We start from the raw sequence: 22,843 nt of genomic DNA, 5'->3' as shown, positions 1-22,843 counted from the left end.
AGTCCCCAGATAGGCCAGGTGTAACCTCTGCAGCCTCATTTTAAAAATAACCCAGTCGATGGCACCGTCTATGCAGCAGAGGACCACCTCTCATGGTATGGAGCCCCCACCCCTCCTTCCCATTCCCACCCCCAAAGCCGTCTCTGCCCCAACAAATGACAAGGCAGACCACATGGAGAATCTATCGCTGCCTTGATCATCTGATATTAACAAGTAGAAAATGACTAATTATGTTTTTAAAATGAAGCAATGGTTTCAGCAAGCATTTTGCTTATGCATTTTAAGGGACTGAAGAGTAAACACTTTGGCCTCATCAAAAGTGAAAAACCATCACTGTCCACTTCCCTCCCAGCCCTAACTCGGGCCTCCTACCAGAAGTTTGACTTTTCTTATGTACAGAGGACCTGTGCACACAGACACAGACACCGCGGGCTCGCCTCGGGTCCTGGCCCAAGCACCGCTGCCACGCAGGCAACTCCAAGGCGCTGAGGCCGAGGCAGTGGGCACAACTGAACAGCACAGGTGTCTTGATTACAGAGCTCAGGGCACAGGAGAACTGGCACAAACGTCTTATTTTCAGGCGATTGTCCCCAAGCCGTTGAGTACAGCCAGATGCAGGCAAGGCAGGAGTGGTCAGCTTGGGCTGGTTGAAAGGAGTCCCTTTAAATTCAGGGTGTCTGAGAAAGGATTGTTGCTGGAGAAGGGGTGAGGAGAGGGTTTGGGGCTGCAAACACTGTCCCCACCAGAGGTGGACAGGGTTATCTAATCCAGCAGACCCGAGTCCCATCAAGGCCCCCCACCCCTTCTTTCCTTTCACCTCTCGGGTGACCCTTGGAGTTCTCAGGGGCAATGATCTAGGTGAGTTTGCAGTGAAGGACACAGACCATGGGCTGGGCTTGTCCTTCCTCTGGAGGACATCTCCCTAGAGAGGGGCTGGAGCAGGAAGGTGAGGCAGCAGCCAGGACTGACTCCAGGATTCTCTCTGCACCCCCCAACCCCAGCTCCCAGAACCTGCAGGGGGAGGGCGGGGCCCCAACCTGTGTGGTGGAAAGGGCATCCCCCCAACAGAGACAGGGCAAGCTCTGGAGTGACTTCCAGGAAGCAGAGCGTGTCCTACAAGACACAGATGTTCCTCCCAGTTCCCCCAGAAGGTGCTCGGGTGAAGGCCGTGGGGCTGGCAGGCAGAGCTGTGCTGGCTGGGGAGGTGGGGGCGGTCTGAGTCCCCCGAGTTGCTCCTCCGCTCTCTCTCAGAAATGCTCCTCCTGGACAGTGGTGGGGGCTTTGTTGCTCTTGCTGTCCTCCTCCTCTTCCCCCTCCTGGGGTTTCTACAAGACAGACAAGGGGCAGCCCTTGGGGTGAAGAGGCAGGGACTCCTCCCTGCTGGAGCATCTTCCTCCCGTGTGTCTGGAATCTGGGGGAAAGACCAGAGCCCCAGGCACTCAGCATCCCCGACTGAACAAAACAAGGACAGGGGCTCTGGTCACACACAGTGCTCCCCAGACACACACACCATCACGACAGGAGCAAAGGAGGAGCGAAAAGGTCAGCCTTCCAGGACACCACAGCCTCCAGAGACCATCTCACTGTGAGTGCCACTGTGCTCCGGTCACCCTCCTCCCCTTCTGACAACCTCGCCCCACCTGGATGGACCCCCACATGCCTGTGGAAGGGCCAGGTCTGCACTCCCCTCAGAAGTGCTGACTACCCCCAGTCAGGGGCAGCCCCTAGGGGAGGAATACAGTTACCACATGTGTGGAACAGACGCACAGTGAACTGTTACAAAGACAGGATGCGGTATGGCTCACAGTAGGTATATACTAATATAGCTCCACAGAGAAGAGGAGGCTTTGGCTCTTTGTCATCAGAGTTCTTGGGGACAATGGCTCAGAGTTAGAAGGTATTCAGGGTCACACTTGTTAGCTGGGTGGGATTAATATGCCCTGAAGATTATGCTCTGAGGCCTCTAAGCACTAACTGCCAACTTGGGCGTTTGTCTGCTGTTTCAGGAACACTTTGCTTCTTCCCTCAGGGGCTCATCTTGCTCCCAACAAGGCCTCGAGCACGGGCCGAGCCCCATAGAGCTCTGACCATCGAGGCTGGCGGAGCACATGCAGGCCACGTCAGCTGGAGGAAAAACTTTCTTTCTCAGAACATTCTAAAGGCAGCCTGTTCAGAGGCTACAGCAGTAGATCCGGCTTCCAATTGTCTATCTTGCTACTGTTTTGGCTGAGAATCTCAGCCCGAACCCCGAGACGCCCTCGTTTAGCAGCCAGCAGCCGATTTCCACTGCTCAGTCCGTCTCCTCTCTTTGACACACTCATGCACACACACCTGCCTCCTCCAGTGCCATCACCTTGAAATCACAACCAAACAAGGCTTATGTCTCTTATGGCAGAAAACTACCAACTGGCAGAAGATGCAGACTGTCTTCCTCAAGGTGGCTCATGAGCCCCCAGTTAGAAGTTCTGGCTCTTTCTGCCAATGACCCACCTCACTGATCAGAAAACGCACCTCTGGCCCGATGCACTCCCTGCCCTGTCGTCCCCTGGCGCTGAGGCTGAAGTCCTGGGAGGGTCTGCAGGTCCCACTCACACCCGCCACCTCGGTGGGGAAATGACGGCTCCTTCACGATGCCCTCTGACAGCCCTGACTCCCCTGGGCCCAGCCCCGCGTGACTCTGACCCCCGTCCCACCAGCCCCCCAGGTGCATCCAGGACAGCACCGTGAGCCTGCACCCACTGGCCTCCTGGCCCGACTCGCGCTGCTTCCCGCAGTCCACACGCACAGGACTGAGCCCTCACCCCCTGCTGGATAACAAGCCTGGCCCACGGGGGCAAGGAACTGCCTGCGAGACAGGGAAATGTGGGACGACCTAAGTAGCAAACAGGAGGAAACGGACATGTACATGGGGACGTGCGGTTGTGGGGCAGTGGTGTAGAAAGGCTGTCAGACTCTCCTGCAGAAACAAGCAGGGTAGAAAGCCCAAAGAGAGGGCTGCCCGGGCAGTTCAATGATTAAGATTCTGTGCTTCCGCTGCAGGGGGCATGGTTCTATCCCTGATCAGGGAAGTTTGCATGCTGGGTGGTATGGCCAAAAAGATAAAAAACTCAATGGCATAAGCATATCCATAGAAAACACTGGGAAATGACTAAAATGTTACTAGATTATCTCTGGGCAGTAGGACTATAGGCAACCTTTACTTTTGTCTCTTTGCCTGTATCTGCCCAGGAAAACACAGATTATAAACTAAACATAGTAAAATCTTATCACTTGACACAACGCATCACATTGCAAATTGAAATATTTTCAAGAGAAATCTATCCTGTTTTTTCGCAAGTACCTTTACTCCAGGTTCAGGATATAGTCACTAAAGTTCCCAAATCACATGTTTCCTCGTCAGTGGCTCAGAGACAAGCCCATATCCACAGGGGGTGATGGCAGGGTTCCCACAGACTCCTGAGAAGACTGCCCTTATCTCAGGCTTTCCCTGTGTCCCCACTGAACGTCCTGTCCCAGGCGCCTCGCCCCACCTGCTCCCTGCCAACTCCAGAGCATAAGATCAGAGGACAAACAAGGAACTAAAGATTAGCATCCACGAGCCAGCACATGTCCTTAATATACCTCTTTTAGACACCATTTTTGCTTGGGGAAATTGTCAAGGATTTTCAAAATTATATATGCTCAGCATTGGCCTCATACATTGCTGAAGCAATGTCCATTGGTAGTGCTGACAGACCTTTCGACAGGACAATGTGGCAATACACAGGAAAGTGTGAAAAATGGGCATGATCAGCCCGAGTCAACCTCAGCCAAATTTCCGCAATAAACACTTCTGATTTGTAGGGGAAAGAGGATGCAGGTTTTCTTGTTTTCTGCTTTTTAGCTCTAGGTAAAGTAGACTCGGTGTTCTAACAGTGGATCACCAGGAGTAAAAATGAGTAAATGTCATATACAGGTGCATTGAAATAACCGTGTTCATCTGAGACACTTGGACTCCCAGTAACGCCTGGATTGCTGGCTGAGATTGCCATCTTGGATCTTTCCATCACGGGTAGCTCCAGGGATGAACAGAAAACTGACTGTCATTGAACAACTCAGATTCATGGTCAGTAGACCTCTAACAGCAGCTATTGGAATCAGCCAACCAAAGCTGGCTAGCAGGAGAAAGTTCATCTCCAGAGAATTCGCCAGAGTCTGCTTCCCAGGGAATCCAACCTGTGACAGCTTATGCCAGATATGTTTCATAACAGCAAACACTAAGAGATCTGGAAGGTGGCTCACCCATCACTTGGATGGCAATAAAGACCCCATCAGTGGTACCTGGGGTGCAGATATCTCCAGGCAGAAGACAATACATAAAGTCTAAATTTAGAACATGATGAAAGTGGTTTATGAACAGCAATGCAAAGTAATGTAAAACAAGAGTTTATGAAAGACAGACAAGAAAATTGAAGATCCACCTATAGTTTTTAAAACAACCCCTCCAATGAAGCAAATATACTATCTTCATGAAAGGGAATGGAATAAGTTTACAGAAGAACCTAGAATATAGAGATTAGAATTATATGGTTTCTGGTGTAAATGAAAATTTAAAGTCCCAATTTTCAGTTTCCTAATCATTTTGATTAGCAGTGGCCACAGGACCGGAAAAGGTCAGTTTTCATTCCAATCCCAAAGAAAGGCAATGCCAAAGAATGCTCAAACTACCACACAATTGCACTCATCTCACACACTAGTAATGTTCAAAATTCTCCAAGCCAGGCTTCAGCAATACGTGAACTGTGAACTTCCAGATGTTCAAGCTGGTTTTAGAAAAGGCAGAGAAACAAGAGATCAAATTGCCAACATCTGCTGGATCATGGAAAAAGCAAGAGAGTTCCAGAAAAACATCTATTTCTGCTTGATTGACTATGTCAAAGCCTTTGACTGTGTGGATCACAATAAACTGTGGAAAATTCTTGAAGAGATGGGAATACCAGATTACCTGACCTGCCTCTTGAGAAACCTATATGTGGGTCAGGAAGCAACAGTTAGAACTGGACATGGGACAACAGACTGGTTCCAAATAGGAAAAGGAGTACGTCAAGGCTGTATATTGTCACCCTGCTTGTTTAACTTCTATGCAGAGTACATCATGAGAAACGCTGGGCTGGAAGAAGCACAAGCTGGAATCAGGATTGCTGGGAGAAATATCAATAACCTTAGATATGCAGATGACACCACCCTTATGGCAGAAAGTGAAGAGGAACTAAAAAGCCTCTTGAGGAGAGTGAAAGAGGAGAGTGAAAAAGTTGGCTTAAAGCTCAACATTCAGAAAACAAAGGTCCTGGCATCTGGTCCCATCACTTCATGGGAAATAGATGGGGAAACAGTAGAAACAGTGTCAGACTTTATTTTTAGGGCTTCAAAATCACTGCAGATGGTGACTGCAGCCATGAAATTAAAGATGCTTACTCCTTGAAAGGAAAGTTATGACCACCTAGACAGCATATTGAAAAGCAGAGACATTACTTTGCCAACAAAGGTCTGTCTAGTCAAGGCTATGGTTTTCCTGTGGTCATGTATGGACGCGAGAGTTGGACTGTGAAGAAAGGTGAGCCCCGAACAATTGATGCTTTTGAACTGTGGTGTTGGAGAAGTCTCCTGAGAGTCCCTTGGACTACAAGGAGATCCAACCAGTCTATTCTAAAGGAGATCAGCCCTGGGTATTCTTTTGGAAGGAATGATGCTAAAGCTGAAACTCCAATACGTTGGCCACCTCATGTGAAGAGTTGACTCATTGGACAAGACTGATGCTGGGAGGGATTGGGGCAGGAGGAAAAGGGGACGACAGAGGATGAGATGGCTGGATGGCATCACCGAGTCGATGGATGTGAATTTGAGTGAACTCTGGGAGATGGTGATGGACAGGGATGCCTGGAGTGCTGCGATTCATGGGGTCACAAAGAGTCCGACACGACTGAGCGACTGAACTGAACTGAACTGAAGCTAAGGCCAGATAATTCAGAGTCTTGGATGAGAGTGAACACAGATTGTATTTTAAGATAAAGTAGAAGCACTGGCAGCTTTTGAGGAGCTGAAATTATTGTTTGAAGAAGATAAATCTGAGAGCAGAATAATTCATAATTGGTTGTGATAGAAATAATGTTGCATTGTTAAAGAGATTTCCTTGGTTCTAATTTTCATTTTAGCACTCACTGCTATATAATGTTTAGAAAGTTCAGTTAACTTTTCTGGGCTTCAACAGAATCATCATCCATAAGATCTATATGAAATTAGGTAGGAGGGTCTTTATTAAATAATTTTTTTCAGGTTTGCTTCCAAGTTAGTCTAGCTACTGCTGCTACTGCTAAGTCGCTTCAGTCATGGCCGACTCTGTACAACCCCATAGACGGCAGCCCACCAGGCTCCCCCGTCCCTGGAATTCTCCAGGCAAGAACACTGGAGTGGGTTGCCATTTCCTTCTCCAATGCATGAAAATAAAAAGTGAAAGTGAGGTCGCTCAGTCATGTCCAACTCTTAGGGACCCCATGGACTGCAGCCTATCAGGCTCCTCCATCCATGGGAGTTTCCAGGCAAGAATACTGGAGTGGGGTGCCATTGCCTTCTCCGTTAACCTAGCTGCTGCTGCTGCTGCTGCTAAGTAAGAAGACCAAATATAAAAGTATACTCTTTATCCAAGTGTGAGGTAATAATAAGCCAGGGAAGTAAAAGGATATATAGGAAAAGGAGGCATAGGGGTCAGAGAAGTCTCTTTTGAATTGGTTGATTCTTAAGAACCACCAGTAGAAGTAAGTTAGCCAAGTTATGGTTTGAAAACGATTAGGAGAAATCCCTAACTCAAACATTGACTGTGATATGACCTTAGGCCAGCCAATTCTATCTGACCTAATGTGAAAGAGTAAATAGTTTTCGTTAAGACCGTAAACAATGGGCTTCCCTGGTGGCTCAGATGCTAAAGCGTCTGCCTGCAATGTGGGGGACCTGGGTTTGATCCCTGGGTTAGGAAGATCCCCTGGAGGAGGAAATGGCAACCCACTGCAGTATTCTTGCCTAGAGATGTCCATGGGAGAGGAGCCTGGTAGGCTAAAGTGCATGGGGTCACAAAGAGTTGGATACGACTGAGCGACTTCACTTTACTTCACTTAAACAATGGAATTCTTTAGGTTATATTCTTTCCTATTCACTCCACTTTCCCTCACCCTAATATCTAATCTTTTACCTAATTCTTTTGTCTATCCTAGATAAACACTTGTACTCATCTAGTTCTCTCCACCCCTCTAAGGTGAAGTTGCTCAGTCGTGTCCGACTCTTTGTGACCCCGTGGACTGTAACCTACTAGGCTTCTCCATCCATGGGATTCTCCAGGCAAGAATACTGGAGTGCATTGCCATTTCCTTCTCCAGGGGATCTTCCCGACCCAGGGATCAACCCGGGTCTTCCGCATTGGAGGCGGACGCTTTAACCTCTGATTACTGCTGCAACCTTTGTGATTAATTGGCAAGGAAACTAAAGGATTATAGAAGCAAGTTAAGAAAATTAAGCCAGCTTAAATCAAACCATTTTCACAATATTTCAAGCAATTTAATACTCAAAATTATTTATGGAAACAGTAGAATAAGAGAATGATCCAGGCAATAGAAGCATATTTAATGAATTAAAGAGTAGATACCATGTCCTAGATATTCACACAGTTCTTTTCCATGTATCATTTCATCAATAATATAAAACTTTTGATATTTATATAACTGCCATTTTCAGAATAAGAAACCTAGGTTTAGGGAGAAAGTAACTCACTAGCCCAGGGTGGCACCGTTGACATATTGCAGACCTGGGATTTGAATCTTGTTATTTCAGATTCCAACATCCACACACTTGTCAACACTTGAAACAACTACAGAAAGCAGCTGAAGATGGGAGACTGAATCTCAAATGAATGTTTGGGGGTTTAGTTGTATATTAAGGACTCTTTAGGTTAAGGCTGATAAATGATGATTTAAAACAGAGCTACTTCATTATGGAAGGAAGAATGGAGAGATTGCAGGGGAGGGCTGAGAAGTGTACCCCAACAGTTTCCACTGAACCATGGGACTCTGAATTCTTAGTCTATTACGTATAGTTACAATTCCTTGTACTATGGCTTTCATTTCCGTAAAACTTTCCAGAATGGCACACTTTTCACAAGATCCTGTCACTTTTAAATTATGGTCAAAATAAACTCCAAATGAGCATCTTCTCTACTATTGCTGGTATTTCTGAGTGGCAGTTTCTTCTAGCATTAGCAAGTCAAAATAACCACAGTTTCTATGTTTAGAAGAATATGATTCTAATCTCTATATTCTAGGTTCTTCTGTAAACTTATTCCATTCCCTTTCATGAAGATAGTATATTTGCTTCATTGGAGGGGTCGTTTTAAAAACTATAGGTGGATCTTCAATTTTCTTGTCTGTCTTTCATAAACTCTTGTTTTACATTATTTTGCATTGCTGTTCATAAACCACTTTCATCATGTTCTAAATTTAGACTTTATGTATTGTCTTCTGCCTGGAGATATCTGCACCCCAGGTACCACTGATGGGGTCTTTATTGCCATCCAAGTGATGGGTGAGCCACCTTCCAGATCTCTTAGTGTTTGCTGTTATGAAACATATCTGGCATAAGCTGTCACAGGTTGGATTCCCTGGGAAGCAGACTCTGGCGAATTCTCTGGAGATGAACTTTCTCCTGCTAGCCAGCTTTGGTTGGCTGATTCCAATAGCTGCTGTTAGAGGTCTACTGACCATGAATCTGAGTTGTTCAATGACAGTCAGTTTTCTGTTCATCCCTGGAGCTACCCGTGATGGAAAGATCCAAGATGGCAATCTCAGCCAGCAATCCAGGCGTTACTGGGACTCCAAGTGTCTCAGATGAACTCCGTTATTTCAATGCACCTGTATGTGACATTTACTCCTCTTTACTCCTGGTGATCCACTGTTAGAATACCGAGTCTACTTTACCTAGAGCTAAAAAGCAGAAAACAAGAAAACCTGCATCCTCTTTCCCTACAAATCAGAAGTGTTTATTGCGGAAATTGCAAACTCACCTGGATCATTGCCCTGAGAACTCCAAGGGTCTCCTGAGAGATGAAAGGAAAGAAGAGGTGGCCCTTGAATGGGCCTTAGGTCTGCTGGGTTAGATAACCCTGTCCACCTCTGGTGGGGACAGTGTTTGCAGCCCCAAACCCTCTCCTCACCCCTTCTCCAGCAACAATCCTTTCTCAGACACCCTGAATTTAAAGGGACTCCTTTCAACCAGCCCAAGCTGACCACTCCTGCCTTGCCTGCATCTGGCTGTACTCAACTGCTTGGGGACAATTGCCTGAAAATAAGACGTTTGTGCCAGTTCTCCTGTGCCCTGAGCTCTGTAATCAAGACACCTGTGCTGTTCAGTTGTGCCCACTGCCTCGGCCTCAGCGCCTTGGAGTTGCCTGCGTGGCAGCGGTGCTTGGGCCAGGACCCGAGGCGAGCCCGCGGTGTCTGTGTCTGTGTGCACAGGTCCTCTGTACATAAGAAAAGTCAAACTTCTGGTAGGAGGCCCGAGTTAGGGCTGGGAGGAAGTGGACAGTGATGGTTTTTCACTTTTTGATGAGGCCAAAGTGTTTACTCTTCAGTCCCTTAAAATGCATAAGCAAAATGCTTGCTGAAACCATTGCTTCATTTTAAAAACATAATTAGTCATTTTCTACTTGTTAATATCAGATGATCAAGGCAGCGATAGATTCTCCATGTGGTCTGCCTTGTCATTTGTTGGGGCAGAGACGGCTTTGGGGGTGGGAATGGGAAGGAGGGGTGGGGGCTCCATACCATGAGAGGTGGTCCTCTGCTGCATAGACGGTGCCATCGACTGGGTTATTTTTAAAATGAGGCTGCAGAGGTTACACCTGGCCTATCTGGGGACTGCAACTCAGTGCCTAACACGGGACTAGGACTGCTTTCCACACAGCGTCCACTCGAGAACAGTGTGCCTGCTGCCAAGCGAGGACAGCGCCACCCGAGGGTGCCTGCTGCCAGGAGCCCACTGTGGTTTCTGGCTTATCTCCCAGGGTAGCTGGCGTGTCTGCTCTACAAGCACAGCAGTCATGCAGCAGACTGGGCCGGAACCCAGTGCTGTTTTCTGCAGCTCTGGATTGCTCCCCTTCCTGTCACTCTCCCCTTCGTAAGGCATTCACCTTATGTGCGTTAGGAGAATGGGCTGCAGTCATCGCTTTCCTGGACATTTCTTCTCTAGCGAGCGGACTGCGTCTGGGGCACTCTGATCCTATCTGTCAGCAATCCTTAGGCGGACGAACAACAGTAGGATTCCACTTTAAATCACCTGGGAAGGGGCCAAGCCTGGGCTGTTTGAGAAACCGAATAGCCAGAGTATCTGCCAAATACCCTGTACCATCTGTAGCTCCTCCGGATCTTGCCTTTATTTATCAGGAATCACACTTCCTCGAGGCACGCCGAGGAGATCCATATGTCTTGTGCTTTCATTCACTCTTTTCTCAGGTGGGCTCCCTGCAGACCGCCACCCCAACATTAACTCTCTGTAAGATCACTGCTTTTCTTACTGCCTCCTACAATGGCTGATAAGGGAAGATAGTTCATACCATGGAGCTCTTTTTCGAGGAGGGGACATGAGGCCTGGAATTGCTATAACCATTTTTGGTACCATAAAGGAAGCCAGCCTGTGGATGAAGCCAACGCAGGAGGGCAGAGTCAAAAGAACTCCAGAGAAATGGAACGGAGTCCTGATCAAACCATTCCTGAAGCCTACAATCCTCTGTTCAGTTTTGTCAGCCACTGTTATCTTCATCGCTTCAGCTGGTTTAAGGAAGACTTTGTTCCTTTCACCTGAAGAGCCTTAACTGGTTGGGAAGGCCCTTCACAAGCCCCCTGCTCCCTTTGCAACTCCTACCTTCCACTGAGGAACGTCACCATTCTGTAGTTCAGTGACCTTAGTCCTTGAACAAGACTAAGTGCAGCTAGGTCTGCCCTAGATACTGCCTCACATATGAAGACACATGATGTCTGTGACTCAGCTCAGATCCCACCTCCTCAGAGAGGCTTTTCCCAGTGATCTAGTTTCTGTACCTCCCTCCTCTTCCGAATCACGGTACCTGGTTTTCTAGAGTCTTAGCACTGCCTGGGGTCGTTCTTTCAGGTGCGGGCTTGTTGACAGTCTGTTTCTTGACTATAGGGACATTGCCTGGGTCGTTCATGTTTCCTTCCCAAGTGTCTGGCATGGAGTAATTGTTCAGTAAACAGTCGCTGAAGTAGCGAATGGGTTTTCGCATCTATACTCTGTGCGTGAGGGTTCCACCAGTGTGGAGGGGCTCAGGGCTGTGTCTGGATGGCAGCCGTCTGCTCCAGCGCCTTGTCCTTGGGCTCCAGTGCTCTTTCCATGCTCATACAGCTGTTTCTTCCATGTTGTCCAGTTCTGCTTTCTCAAGAACCTGTTTCTTCTTTGTGAAGAAAACAAGAGAGGGTTCTGGATGTTCAGTTGTGTGCTCAGAATTTGGAAGGTGGGGACAGAGAGGAGGAAGATTGACTTCATGAGAACTGAACAAGAGACGAAAGGCAGCCAGGTTTACCTGGGTCTTGCGCTGTCCTACTCATTATGGTGTATTTGATCTGCAGAAAGCTGGGATCTTCCTCTGCTAGGCCTCAGAGGAGGGCAGGGCCACTCTGGGCTTAGGGGCAGCCAAAGTACCGGGACTGATCAGAGCAGAAGGTTTCTGTATTTATCACAAATCTCGTTACACAAATGTAGCTTACTGGAGAGTCTAAAAATAGCCCAGACACTTCCAACCCTGATCCACCTGTAGGCACAAGGACAGGGGCCATGCTCACTGGCTGGGGAGCCCTTCTTGGAAGAACTGCTTGTTCCGTGGATGGTTCAGAGTCTTGGGTCCTGCAGCAGAGAGAAGCCCAACCTGAGTGGACAACCCCTCAAGGCAGCCCTTGGTGGCCATGCTTTGGGCAAGGCAGCAGCTTCATGTTTCACAGTTTGTGTGTTACCACCACACAAGTCAATTCGACACTTAAAAATAAAAGGAAAAAGCAGAAAGCTGGAAAAGTGGTCCTGGAAGAGGCTCTGTGTGGGAGACGGGCACACAGTGGGCTTCAGATATCCCAGCAGTTTCTTGATTTGGATGGAGGTACAGAGCACTCATTCTAAAATGATTCTTTACATACATTTAAATGGCACTGACCTTCTGTATGCATGTAATATCTTAAAAGTTTTTTAATTAAAGAAAGAAAAACCCAAATGTGAAAGGCTATAAGTGGATGATGGAGCAGAAATGAAACTGAAGAGCATAGAGAGGGAAGAGGCGAGCAAAGGCGGGAGATGACATCTTGGATGTGGGGATGTTGGCCTCAGTTTCTCTTCTTTTGTCTGGATCCTGGTTCTGCTTCTAGGTGCTGGAGTCCCACTAGCATGCCCAGGATTGAGATACCTTAAATACAGACAGACAAGATTAGTGGCTGACATAAGCACCATGCTTTCTTATAATGCTTGTATAAGGCTGGTCCTGACGGCAGGGATGGCTCCTGTGGGAGTTCCAGGGTCATTCAGTGCTTACTTGCCACCATGAAGGGTGCCATGACGTTAATTGTGGGAGCCATGGTTCCAAATACAAACAGCTCAAACAGTACGTGCCCCACGACAATGAAGAAGGTCCAGAGCGTGACGTAGTAGAGCCTACAGGGAGCAGACAGAAACGGGACGGAAGGTTCAGCTTCTTAAGTGCAGAGGAAGTGGTCAGACTTGAAACACACAAATCGAAACCCAGGAAATGACTATAGCTAAAGAAAAGGAGACTTGGCCCTGTGAAAGACCTGGCTGCTTGATCACATCAGTTTTATTCACGCCTAGGGCAAAACTGGAGCCTTCAACTGCTAAATCGAGAGGAGAATGAACAAGCCATCCAGAGTGGCTTTGCAAGTCTTAGCAAGGTGGTAAAGCCAGTGATAGCAAAGCAGAGTTTCACGGATGGCAGTTCTACGTAGTGTAGACAATTTTGGATCAGTCACACTTATGTATTCTATTTACTCAAATTCTCTTGACTCTAGTCCTAGCCCGCTTTGCACGTGTCTGGCCAGGGGCTAGTCAGTGCTCATCTGATGGATGCCACCGAATGAAGGGCATGAACGAAGAATGGGTGGTAAGGGCATTTCTGGGGCTTTTAGGTGCTTTTGCAACATGGACTGCATCTTAAGATATTTTGCATCTTAACCTAGCAAAAGGGTCCGATGGAGAACACAGTGACATCCTCACGGGAAGAGAACTTGTTCCTCAGTTTTGACAAGGAGGTGGAGAAGACAGAAGTTATAGGATGATGGACCACTTAGATTGCTGGTATCTTTTTAAAAACTATATAATAATTAATTTATTTAATTAATCAAATTTATTTAATCATAAATTTGAAAATTATGAAGTACTTCAAACATACAAAAAATCATAATAATAAAATTTATCCCTATGCATAATATAATTTATCCCTACTTATCAAAACTCAGTATCTTGACATGCTTGCCTCAGATACTTTTTTCCTAAGAAAATATTACAGAATTCAGTTAAAGCTTCCTCTGGATCATTTTTCCACCCTGATCCCATTCTCCTGCCTCCCTTCTTCCCAGAAGGAACTAATATCTTAAAGTTGATTTTTATCATTCCTGTGCATATTTTTACATACTTAGTAAACATGTATGTAAGCGTTGATTTTTTTTTAAGTGAAAGTAGGTTTTTTAGAAAAATCCTAAATGGGCAGAATACAGACTGTCTCAGAAAGTAAGAATAGCTGGGAATTGATTTCAAGTTTCTGGTTAGGGAGGGATAGAATCAGAGAGCATATCAGACGCACATGGACTAAAATCCCAGGCTTAAAAAAACAACTTGGAAATAGAAATCAGCATTTCCGGCTGTCCTGCATTGGGTGAAGGGGTAATGAATGGGTAAGAGAGGTAAAGATAAGTCTCAGCTGTCTCGGCTCATCCTCAAAGCACAACAAAAAAATATATACCCCTTCTACTTGTCAGTAATTCTTCATCATGGTAAAGGTCGTTAAAATGATTATGCAGTCCTTACTCCCTCCCAGTCACCCTGAGAGGATACACAAGTCTCATTTTATACATGAAGGGACTGGGATGCAGAGAAGGTCTATAATAAACCTGCTGCTTCAAACCTAGTTACCAATAGAAATGAGACCAGAGCCTATTTTCCAGTTTTCCTTCTTGGGCCTGAGAGTGTTTCCACTAAACCATGCTGCTTCCAAAAATATATGTCAATCTAGAACAAGTAAACCATAGTGTCAGGTTCAAAAATAGGAAAACATAAAGTTGAAGCGATCACAGTACTAATAGCCCTCAAATCCCACATGTCCTGGTCTTCCTCAATTTAAATGAATTGAGTCTCTAATATGCAGATCTACAGAATCAGCAACAAAAATCACTGCTTCCCAGGGCTACTAGGAGGAGACTTAATCAGTGTCATGGGGAAGCATCTGGTACAATAACAGAGCCTCAAAAATAGCACCATCTCCTCTCTTGCCCCAGTGCTGAGAGTCTGGCTAACACAAAAAACTTTAGTATGAAGCTCTTTTGGTGGCTTCACTTGGGGACCTGAGCAGTTTCCACCTTGATTGGGGAGATGATTGCTGTCGGAAAGAAAGCTTGAGCCCCCTCCATTGAGCCCCCTCCAACGGCCAGTTCAGATTACAACACTATCTAGCCCAGAGGCTGTGATTGCTAGCTATTGTTCCATACTAGTCTGTATGAGGGCTTTCCAGATGGCAAAGAGGTAAAGAATCTGCCTGGCAATGCAGGAACTCAAGAGATGTAGGTTTGATCCATCCCTGGGTCAGGAAGACTCCCTGGAGTAGGAAATGGCAACCCGCTCCAGTATTCTTGCCTGGAAAATACCATGGACAGAGGAACCTGGTGGGCTACAGTCCATGGAGTTGCAAAGAGTTGGACATGAGTGTGCACGCACATGAGTGTGCACGCATGCAGTCTGTGTGAGTGCTCTGAAGAGGCAGAATACAGAGGAGTCCTCGGTTCTCTGTGACCCTCCCTTCATGACTCTGTGTAAACACACAACCACTTCCTAGTGGGCTCATGATGTCACGGATCGTGATTTCTGTGCATCCCTGCCTCTCAGGGAAGAATGTGAGAATAAGGCATGCCATGGCCTCTCTAAAAACAGCAAGCACACTACCTCTTTAGGAGAAGAAAGGCTGACACGTTAGTAAAGAAGTAGAGGGATGTGATGCAGGCCACTGGATCACAACATAACCAGTGTGCTGTGTCCATTTCAAAGATTTTTAAGCTTAAAAACCTTCAGGTTTTTTTTCTCTATGGAGAACAGTGTGGAGATTCCTTAAAAATTGCAAATAGAACTACCTTATGACCCAGCAATCCCACTTCTGGGCATACACACCGAGGAAACCAGAATTGAAAGAGACACATGTACCCCAATGTTCATTTATAATAGCCATTTATAATAGGGGTTCATTTATAACCCCTGTTTATAATAGCCAGGACATGGAAACAACCTAGATGTCCATCAGCAGATGAATGGATAAGAAAGCTGTGGTACATATACACAATGGAGTATTACTGAGCTGTTAAAAAGAATTCATTTGAATCAGTTCTGATGAGATGGATGAAACTGGAGCCAATTATACAGAGTGAAGTAAGCCAGAAAGAAAAACACCAATACAGTATACTAACACATATATATGGAATTTAGGAAGATGGCAATGACGACCCTGTATGCAAGACAGGAAAAGGACACAGATGTGTATAACGGACTTTTGGACTCAGAGGGAGAGGGAGAGGGTGGGATGATTTGGGAGAATGGGAATTCTAACATGTAAACTATCATGTAAGAATTGAATCGCCAGTCCACGTCTGACATAGGGTGCAGCATGCTTGGGGCTGGTGCATGGGGATGACCCAGAGAGTTGTTGTGGGGAGGGAGGTGGGAGGGGGGTCATGTTTGGGAATGCATGTAAGAATTAAAGATTTTAAAATTAAAAAATTAAAAATTAAAAATTAAAAAAAAAAAAAAACCTTCAGGCCTGTGATGTTTTCTAGCTCTGGAAGGAATGGTACCTAGTAATCTTTTATCTTCACATTCTAGGTTACTATATCAAATCATAGGCCATATGATGGTATCATAGTCCGTCATAATACTGCTTCTTGAATCTGGTCATTTATTAGAATCAACTGAAGAAATTTTATCAAATTACCAAGACCTGGATATCAGAACAGTTAAATCATATACTATGCAGGTGGGCCCAGGACACCCTGGTATTTTCAAAAGCCTTGCCATGTTGATTTTAAGGATAAACAAGTCATCGAGGGAGGAACACAATGGCTCTGCTCAGCACCCATTGCCAACACAGGGAGACTGGTGCTGTTCCCTCCCTTACATACGTTTTGTTGTGAATGTCGATGGCGCAGAGGCAGCGAACCACTGATGAGAGCATTGTCCAGAGTCCAAAGGTCCGAGCTTGGAGGCCATTCACTGTGCAGCAGAAACAAGCAGGAGTGGTGAGAAGGGTGAGTCAGGGTTCCCTCCAAGCTCCTCCAGCTTCACTGGAGGAGTCAGAGAGCTGAGCCTGCAATCCCCTTGGCTGGGCAAAGTACAGGCTCTGATGCTGCATGTGGGAACTAGAAGGAATGGAAAGAATTCCAGAAGGAAAACGGGTTCACCTCCTTTTCAAATGCCTACAGTTGGATGGGCGAATTCCAAGAGTAGAAACCTAACAAACAGCCCACTTTGGCAGTTATTCCTGGGTTAGTGGTTTACCGGTCTGCCTGGAATCTGCTCTGGTGTTGGTGAAGCAAGTGAGTCTGAATCAGGATAAGTGTGGGGAACACGGTGGCAAGCAGTCTGTCAATGCAAGATGCCTAGGAGGTTAGACTTTCAGTGAGGCTGATACAGGAGAGAACACAGAAATACTGAGCCCTGTCTAGACACCCACACCTGGTCTTTAAGAGACCCAGGTCCCTGGATCTCCTGAATTCAGATCTATATCATGTGAATGAAGCACTAACGAGGCTGGTTTCCTGTGCTTGTGGGAAGGGAGCAAAGCTCCGTACTAGCAGGGGCTACTCTGCTCTTACTAGCTTCATTCTGGCACTGCTGTGTTAAATATCTTGTCCAGAGTGTTTAAATCATAGTCCATCATAACAGTGCTTCTTGACCCTGGGCATTTATTAGACTCAACTAACGAAATTTTGTAAAATTACCAAGACCTGGATACCAGATCAGTTAAATCATATACTATGGAGGTGGGCCCAGGACACCCCTGGTATTTTTGAAAGCCTTGCCTTGTTGATTTTAATGCACCGGTATTGATCTACGGTGAAAAGCAAGGATACTTCCTTTCCTGGTCTCCTGAGCAAGAGAAATTTTAAGGGACAAGACTCACAATCGAAATGTCTTTCAGGATTTTCCTTTAAGGATTTTCCAGCCTTTGGAAAACCAGACAGCAACACTAAATTCACAACCCCAAAGATCTTTAGATGGTAGTCATTTTGAGAAAAATATCCCAAACTAAAATATAGCGGTTAGTCCTGGAGAGCTAGATTCTTTTTTTTTTCTTTTACATTCTTTATAAAGCATTTTGATAGCGCTTCTGATGAAATGACAAGAAATTTCTCTTTTCTATTTCTATACATCTCTTTATGAGTGAGAACTGAAAATGGAGTATCTCAGTAATGCTAACCAGAGTAGGCATCAGGTGCAATTCTTCTACTGGATGCTCCAGGCTCCTGCTATCACCAGCAAAGTCCCAGGAGGTCACGAGGGACCTATTTCCAAGCTGTGTGTGCGTGCAGGCCTGCAGAGGCGCACACACACAGTTCTGCTCACCTATATGCCCTTTGGCAAATCACATAACCTCTGGGCTTTTCTGTCTCAATTTTAAATTGAAAGGGCTAAGATAGATGACCTCAAAAACCCTGTGAATCTATACAGAGTTCCTGGACCACCGGAGGACAGCACTGGAGGGCGAAAAGTGGAATTGTTCCACCCACTTTTCCAGGTTCTCTAAGCCTATTATACTTGAGCTTTGTTCAAAGTGAGCCTTAGCCTTCTTACTTTCATTTTATACCCAGATGCTGCAGAAATGTGAACTAGGTCAGAGCCTGAATCTGGGTTACCTATAAATGTGACACAATTGTCGCTACTATGAAATGGTACTGCAGCTCAAGCCACCCCACGTATCAAAGGAAGGAAGCGCAAGCTGAAATGTGCAACCACTCTCCAGCAGAGAGGCTCAGGATGCTGGGGAAAGCCATCGTGGGCCTGTGGAAGTTCATGTGGGAAACCAACCTGGAGGGATTTTGGTATCTTTTCAGGATCTGTGTCATGGTTTGAGAAGACCTTGGATTAGTAATTCTCCATATGCAATGTAGGGTATAAACCATATGCCACATGACCTGATTTTTGAAGGAAGCAACAGGAAAACCTTCTTCATGGTTTCCTCATCAGGCATCAGAGTCATCAGAAGTCTGTTTCCTCACATGTCCTTGTAATGGTATTTGTACAGACCAGCTGCCAAGGGCAGTGTAAAATGAAGGGAAAGGTATTCAGAGAAGCTTGTGGGCAAAATGGACCAATTGTTATCCACCACGTAGTGGCTTAGGATCACTAGCTTAGGCAAAATCAGAATCACCTGGGAAGTTTCTAAAAAGAACTTCCTGTGACACATCCAGGGGGTGAAAGATTCAGTAATTAGGTCTGGACAGGGAATTGGCCACCTGTGCTTTGTTTGGTTTTAGTTTTTTGCAGTTATTGTGATGTACAGCCCGGTCTGGGGACCATCATTTAGGCCACTCCCACAAAGGATGCAGGTCTTTGCTTTCTTACCCAGGTCTGGCTTGCTGGTATAGAGCTTTTCATAGAGAAAGGTGTGGTCTCGGAAGCTCTGCAGCGAGTGACCCGAGGCTATGATGGATGTCATCATCAGCCAGATTCGTAACACGTTCAGGAATCGGCTCATGGCTCCCCTCCAACCTGAGAGGGCTTTTTGCCTTGGAAACAAAAGCAAAGGGCAGGAGACACAGATGGTTAATGTGCTTCAACCATAAGCTCTGTAGTTAACCTGTGTCCCATTCATGAGGGTGGTACTAATCTTACTTCATCAGCCATTTCATAAACTCCTCTCCCAAATACCGGAGGCTCGTCTACCTTCATGCCCCCTTCATAGGGTTGGCACTTTGTCTTTGAATATCTACCTTAACTCAAAGTGTGCTGACAAAAGTAATGAAAAAAAAAGGCTAAATAATGCAGTGGGTGGAAATGACAGACCCTGTGGAAAAAAATGGAAAGAAAGGAAACAGAGGAGAGGGAGGTGTCCAAACATCACTACCAAGAAATAAAATGGACTCTAATGAACGATTTCTGGAAATTGGTCTCAATATTTCATCATACTAATGGCGAGTCAACAGTATACTGTGCAACAAGTAGCACCATGCTTATTTCCAGCTAAGGGATTTCTCCAAAATATTAGCCTAAAGCAGAACTCTCTTCTCTTGGCTGAATCAGACCCCTGGGATCTTTCCTTCTAACCTGGTGCTTCACGTCATTCTTTTGTACTGCAAGTACCTCAAAGGTAACAGACACCTGCCTGGCTACTGCTGATCGATCCTTCCCAGCACAGAGAAGTCTTGCACGTCTGAGTGGCATGTATGGCTGGAGGGAAATATTTACACGCTTTTTCTCTACTTTGCAGTTCCAGCATGGGCCAAGACACACACACTCCCCTCTCCTCCCCTCCTCCTTGATTTCTCTCCCTCCCTCAGTAGGAGACTTAAGCTCTCAGGGTCAGAAAACCTGCATGGATGGCCTCCCTCTTTGACAGAACTTATGCCCATTTCACAGAAGCTCTCGGAAACTCCAGAAGATAGCTGGTGAGGCAGAGCCAGAGCGCTCTCCCAAATTGCTCTGCCAGTCCCTCAGCACGGCTTCCTCAATGCTTTTGAGGGCCTCTGAGAGAATCCAACCTGTATTCCCCAATTTTGCCCCGACCCAGGCCAGGAAAGGTGTGGTGTTTAGTAGAGTCGGGAGTCAGTGGTTCCTTTCCTGGTCTCACTGTTCAGTAGCTGTGTGACCATGGGCAAGTAATTCACACTTTACAGCTTAAGTTCCCTTCCCTGCAAAATGGAGATTAAAATTACCTATTCCAAGGATTATTATAAGAATTACCTTAGGAAGCAGAGCTTCCTCGCATTGTGCCAGGCTCAGAGTGGCCACTCATTCGTTCATCGATTCACTCACTCTGTACCCACAAGCTTTCTTCCTTTTCCCAGCTCCCGCTGCTCTTGGTCTCTGAAATCTCTTTTCTCCCTACAAGGTTGCCTCCCGGGTATCTTCCTTCTATCCCATCTCCATTTTTCCAGGCTGTGCGGATCCTCTCCATTAGAAGCCACACAGATACCTACCTCTCCCCCGCACATACACCCTACCTGGCTAGAGTCAGCACAGAAGCAGCAGCAGCAAAGAAACTGCCCCAGCACAGCTCCAGACCTGAGTCTACCTCAGCCCTTGTTCCCGCCCCCGCTCTCAGCCTGGCTCCTAGATTGGGTTGTATCTGTCTGTCCTCGTTCTGATTGGCTGTTTTCGTTCTGCTGGAAGTCATGGGTCTTGGACCCCTTTACTGCGAATCAGCGGTTGCAGCTGCCCAAGCGTCAACCCCAGCACGCGGCCCTTGCAGTGAACTCTCCTGTTGAGTGCAGCAGAACAACTCCGGGTTCGGAGTCAATCTTTTTGGACGGCGGGGAAAAGAGCGGATAAAAGAATTCAAGACTTCTCTGAAGACCGGCCGGTGAAGGAGGAGGGAGGGAGGTGCCGAGCGCTGTCCCCGCCTGCCCGCCCCGAGCGATGGGAAGATGAAGCGGGTAAAGGCCTGCGCCCGCGCCCTCCTCCCCGGAGAGAGGGGCGCCCCGAGTCCCGGCGGGTGCCGGGCGCTGCACTCCCCTCTCCTTGTCCGGGAACAGCTGTCGGCTTCCGGGCGCGCTGGGCTGAATCGCAGCGGCTGCGGCTCCCCGCGTCCTTTCCGTGGGGAGCATCCGAGGACCTCCCTGGGATGGGGGTGAGCCGTGGGAGGGTTTGAGAGCCTGATCCTTTTAGGGTGAGGACACTCCTGGGGAGAGTGTCCTCAATCTTGCGAACGCCCTGTCTCTTCCTGCCCAGTTCGCAGCCTAGGACAGGTTGGCGTCCCTTCATCGCTTGGAGGTTTAGTTTGTTATTAATTTAAGGGATTTCCCTATCTGCGAAATCCTGTTGGGGATACTCGGAAGAAAACCTTGAGATTGTTCCATACTGCCCATTTCGCTGAACATGTGTCGGGATCCTTGTCGGAACTGGCTTTCCTCGCCCCCTATTTACGTTATCACATATGTTAATGCATAGAAAAATAAGGTTTGGAAAGATCGAATGCTCATCTTTGAGTAATAGGATTATGGTCATTCAAACATTTTCTTATCTATTATTTCTCGTCCATCCTCAAACACAGTGAAATGTACCTTTTCTTTATTAAAGTATTTTAATTAGCAATAGGCTGATTTTAATGTCAGTTTGATATTCAGATCCTAGTTTGTGATTTTCAACAAGGGAGAATAATTTTTGAGAGCATTTGGAGGGAAGGTTCCCCTCCCCCCAGCCATTTATAACCTTGATTCAGCAGAATAAGACCATGGCATCTGGTCCATCACTTCGTGGTGTCACGGGAGTGTATGTTCCTCGATTCTTTGTCTCGTCACAACAAAGATTTGGAGTGACGGACACTAGAGCCCCCTTGGTGTGTCACAGCTCTCAGGTCTTGGATAGACCATGTTATAGCTCTCAGGTCTCAAATGGACCATGTTAAAGCTCTTAGACAAATCAGTGTTACAGCTCAGTGTTACAGCTCTATTTTATTTAGAAGATAGCAGGAAGATACTTCTTCAAGGCGTGAGGGCACATCGATCCAAAGACACAAGGAGAAGAGCGCCCCAGCGCGTGGTGGGGGAGAGAGAGAGGGAGATAGGGGGAGAGAGAGAGAGAGGGAGAGCAAGCTAGCTTTGGCTCCTCTTTTTGTGTGTTTATCTCTCCCTGGGCCTGTCCTATGTAAATTGGGCCAGCCGGGAGTGTTGTTTGTTTTACCTGAGGTCCTCACTCTGGTCCTCAGACCTTCTTTTGTTCTATTTCCGCGGGCTTTTCCCTTCCTTGTCTTGTAGCCACCGCCATTTTAGACTCCTTTTCCCTATTCTACCTACCTAACATTCCCCCCGCAAGAGATGGGAGGCCCAATTCTTTGGGAATAGGGGCACTGAGGTCTTTCTGGCTACTTCCTGCTGAACTGGGACGGCGAGGGGTATTGGGCCTCCCCTGTAGCAGTGTCCATCTAAGGGTGTGTGATATTTTCCGTGGTCGGCTGTAGTTTTACGTCTTTGTTGAACTGGCACTGCATGTTGTAGCTTGTTGACCTGGGCAGAGACAAAACAGGTTAGACAATTGTTAATACATGGAGCAATCATAAGCAGCATCAATATGGCATAACAAGGACTAGTAGGGTCATTAGTCAATTTTAAATTCACATCGCCAGGATGGCTCAAGTCCCTCCTTGTTCAAGGGTCAGACGATCTATCTCCTGTCTCTTTTGGAGTACTATCTCTACCAAGCTGTGTTGGCTATTTAGAGATATTCTGAGAAATCTTATGTCCAGAAACCAGATTTTGGGGGTGTTCATTAGAATGGCACTCATTGGTAGTCCTGAACAGGTATCTGAGATCTCCCAGGGGCTCACAGGTGTATTGAGTGTCCT

General features: G+C 46.7%; 2 protein-coding genes across 2 annotated transcripts in view; both read right to left on the bottom strand.

The window, feature by feature from the left end:
• Positions 1–223: 223 nt before the first annotated feature.
• LOC101108756 (heme transporter FLVCR2) overlaps positions 224–22,843 on the bottom strand; it is a 116,236-nt gene continuing 93,616 nt past the window's right edge. Inside the window, exon 10 of the mRNA XM_042253084.2 lies at positions 224–1,325. Coding sequence (XP_042109018.1) covers positions 1,248–1,325 — 78 coding nt within the window. The 3' untranslated portion in view covers positions 224–1,247. The remainder of the gene's footprint in view (positions 1,326–22,843) is intronic.
• Positions 12,253–22,252, bottom strand: LOC101102549 (ergosterol biosynthetic protein 28 homolog). The gene is made up of 5 exons (XM_027972058.3): positions 20,505–22,252; positions 18,907–19,070; positions 16,464–16,554; positions 12,608–12,726; positions 12,253–12,481 (listed from the first exon to the last, which is right to left on the bottom strand). The coding sequence occupies exons 1-5, from the start codon at positions 20,675–20,677 to the stop codon at positions 12,402–12,404; spliced, it is 627 nt and encodes a 208-aa protein (XP_027827859.2). The 5' UTR covers positions 20,678–22,252; the 3' UTR covers positions 12,253–12,401.

The sequence above is a fragment of the Ovis aries genome, chromosome 7 (genome assembly GCF_016772045.2).
Source record: "Ovis aries strain OAR_USU_Benz2616 breed Rambouillet chromosome 7, ARS-UI_Ramb_v3.0, whole genome shotgun sequence".
Classification (NCBI taxonomy): Eukaryota; Metazoa; Chordata; class Mammalia; order Artiodactyla; family Bovidae; genus Ovis; species Ovis aries.
This window is presented reverse-complemented; position numbering and strand designations above follow the sequence as displayed.

Bases quoted from the DNA above. Each gene is read 5' to 3' on its own strand.
- LOC101102549 (XM_027972058.3), bottom strand. From the start codon at position 20,677: ATGACTTCCAGCAGAACGAAAACAGCCAATCAGAACGAGGACAGACAG. The intron at 19,071-20,504 runs GTAGGGTGTATG...TTTGTTTCCAAG, and splicing joins TCTGTGCTGACTCTAGCCAG to GCAAAAAGCCCTCTCAGGTT. The intron at 16,555-18,906 runs GTAAGAAAGCAA...TCTGCTGCACAG, and splicing joins TACCAGCAAGCCAGACCTGG to TGAATGGCCTCCAAGCTCGG.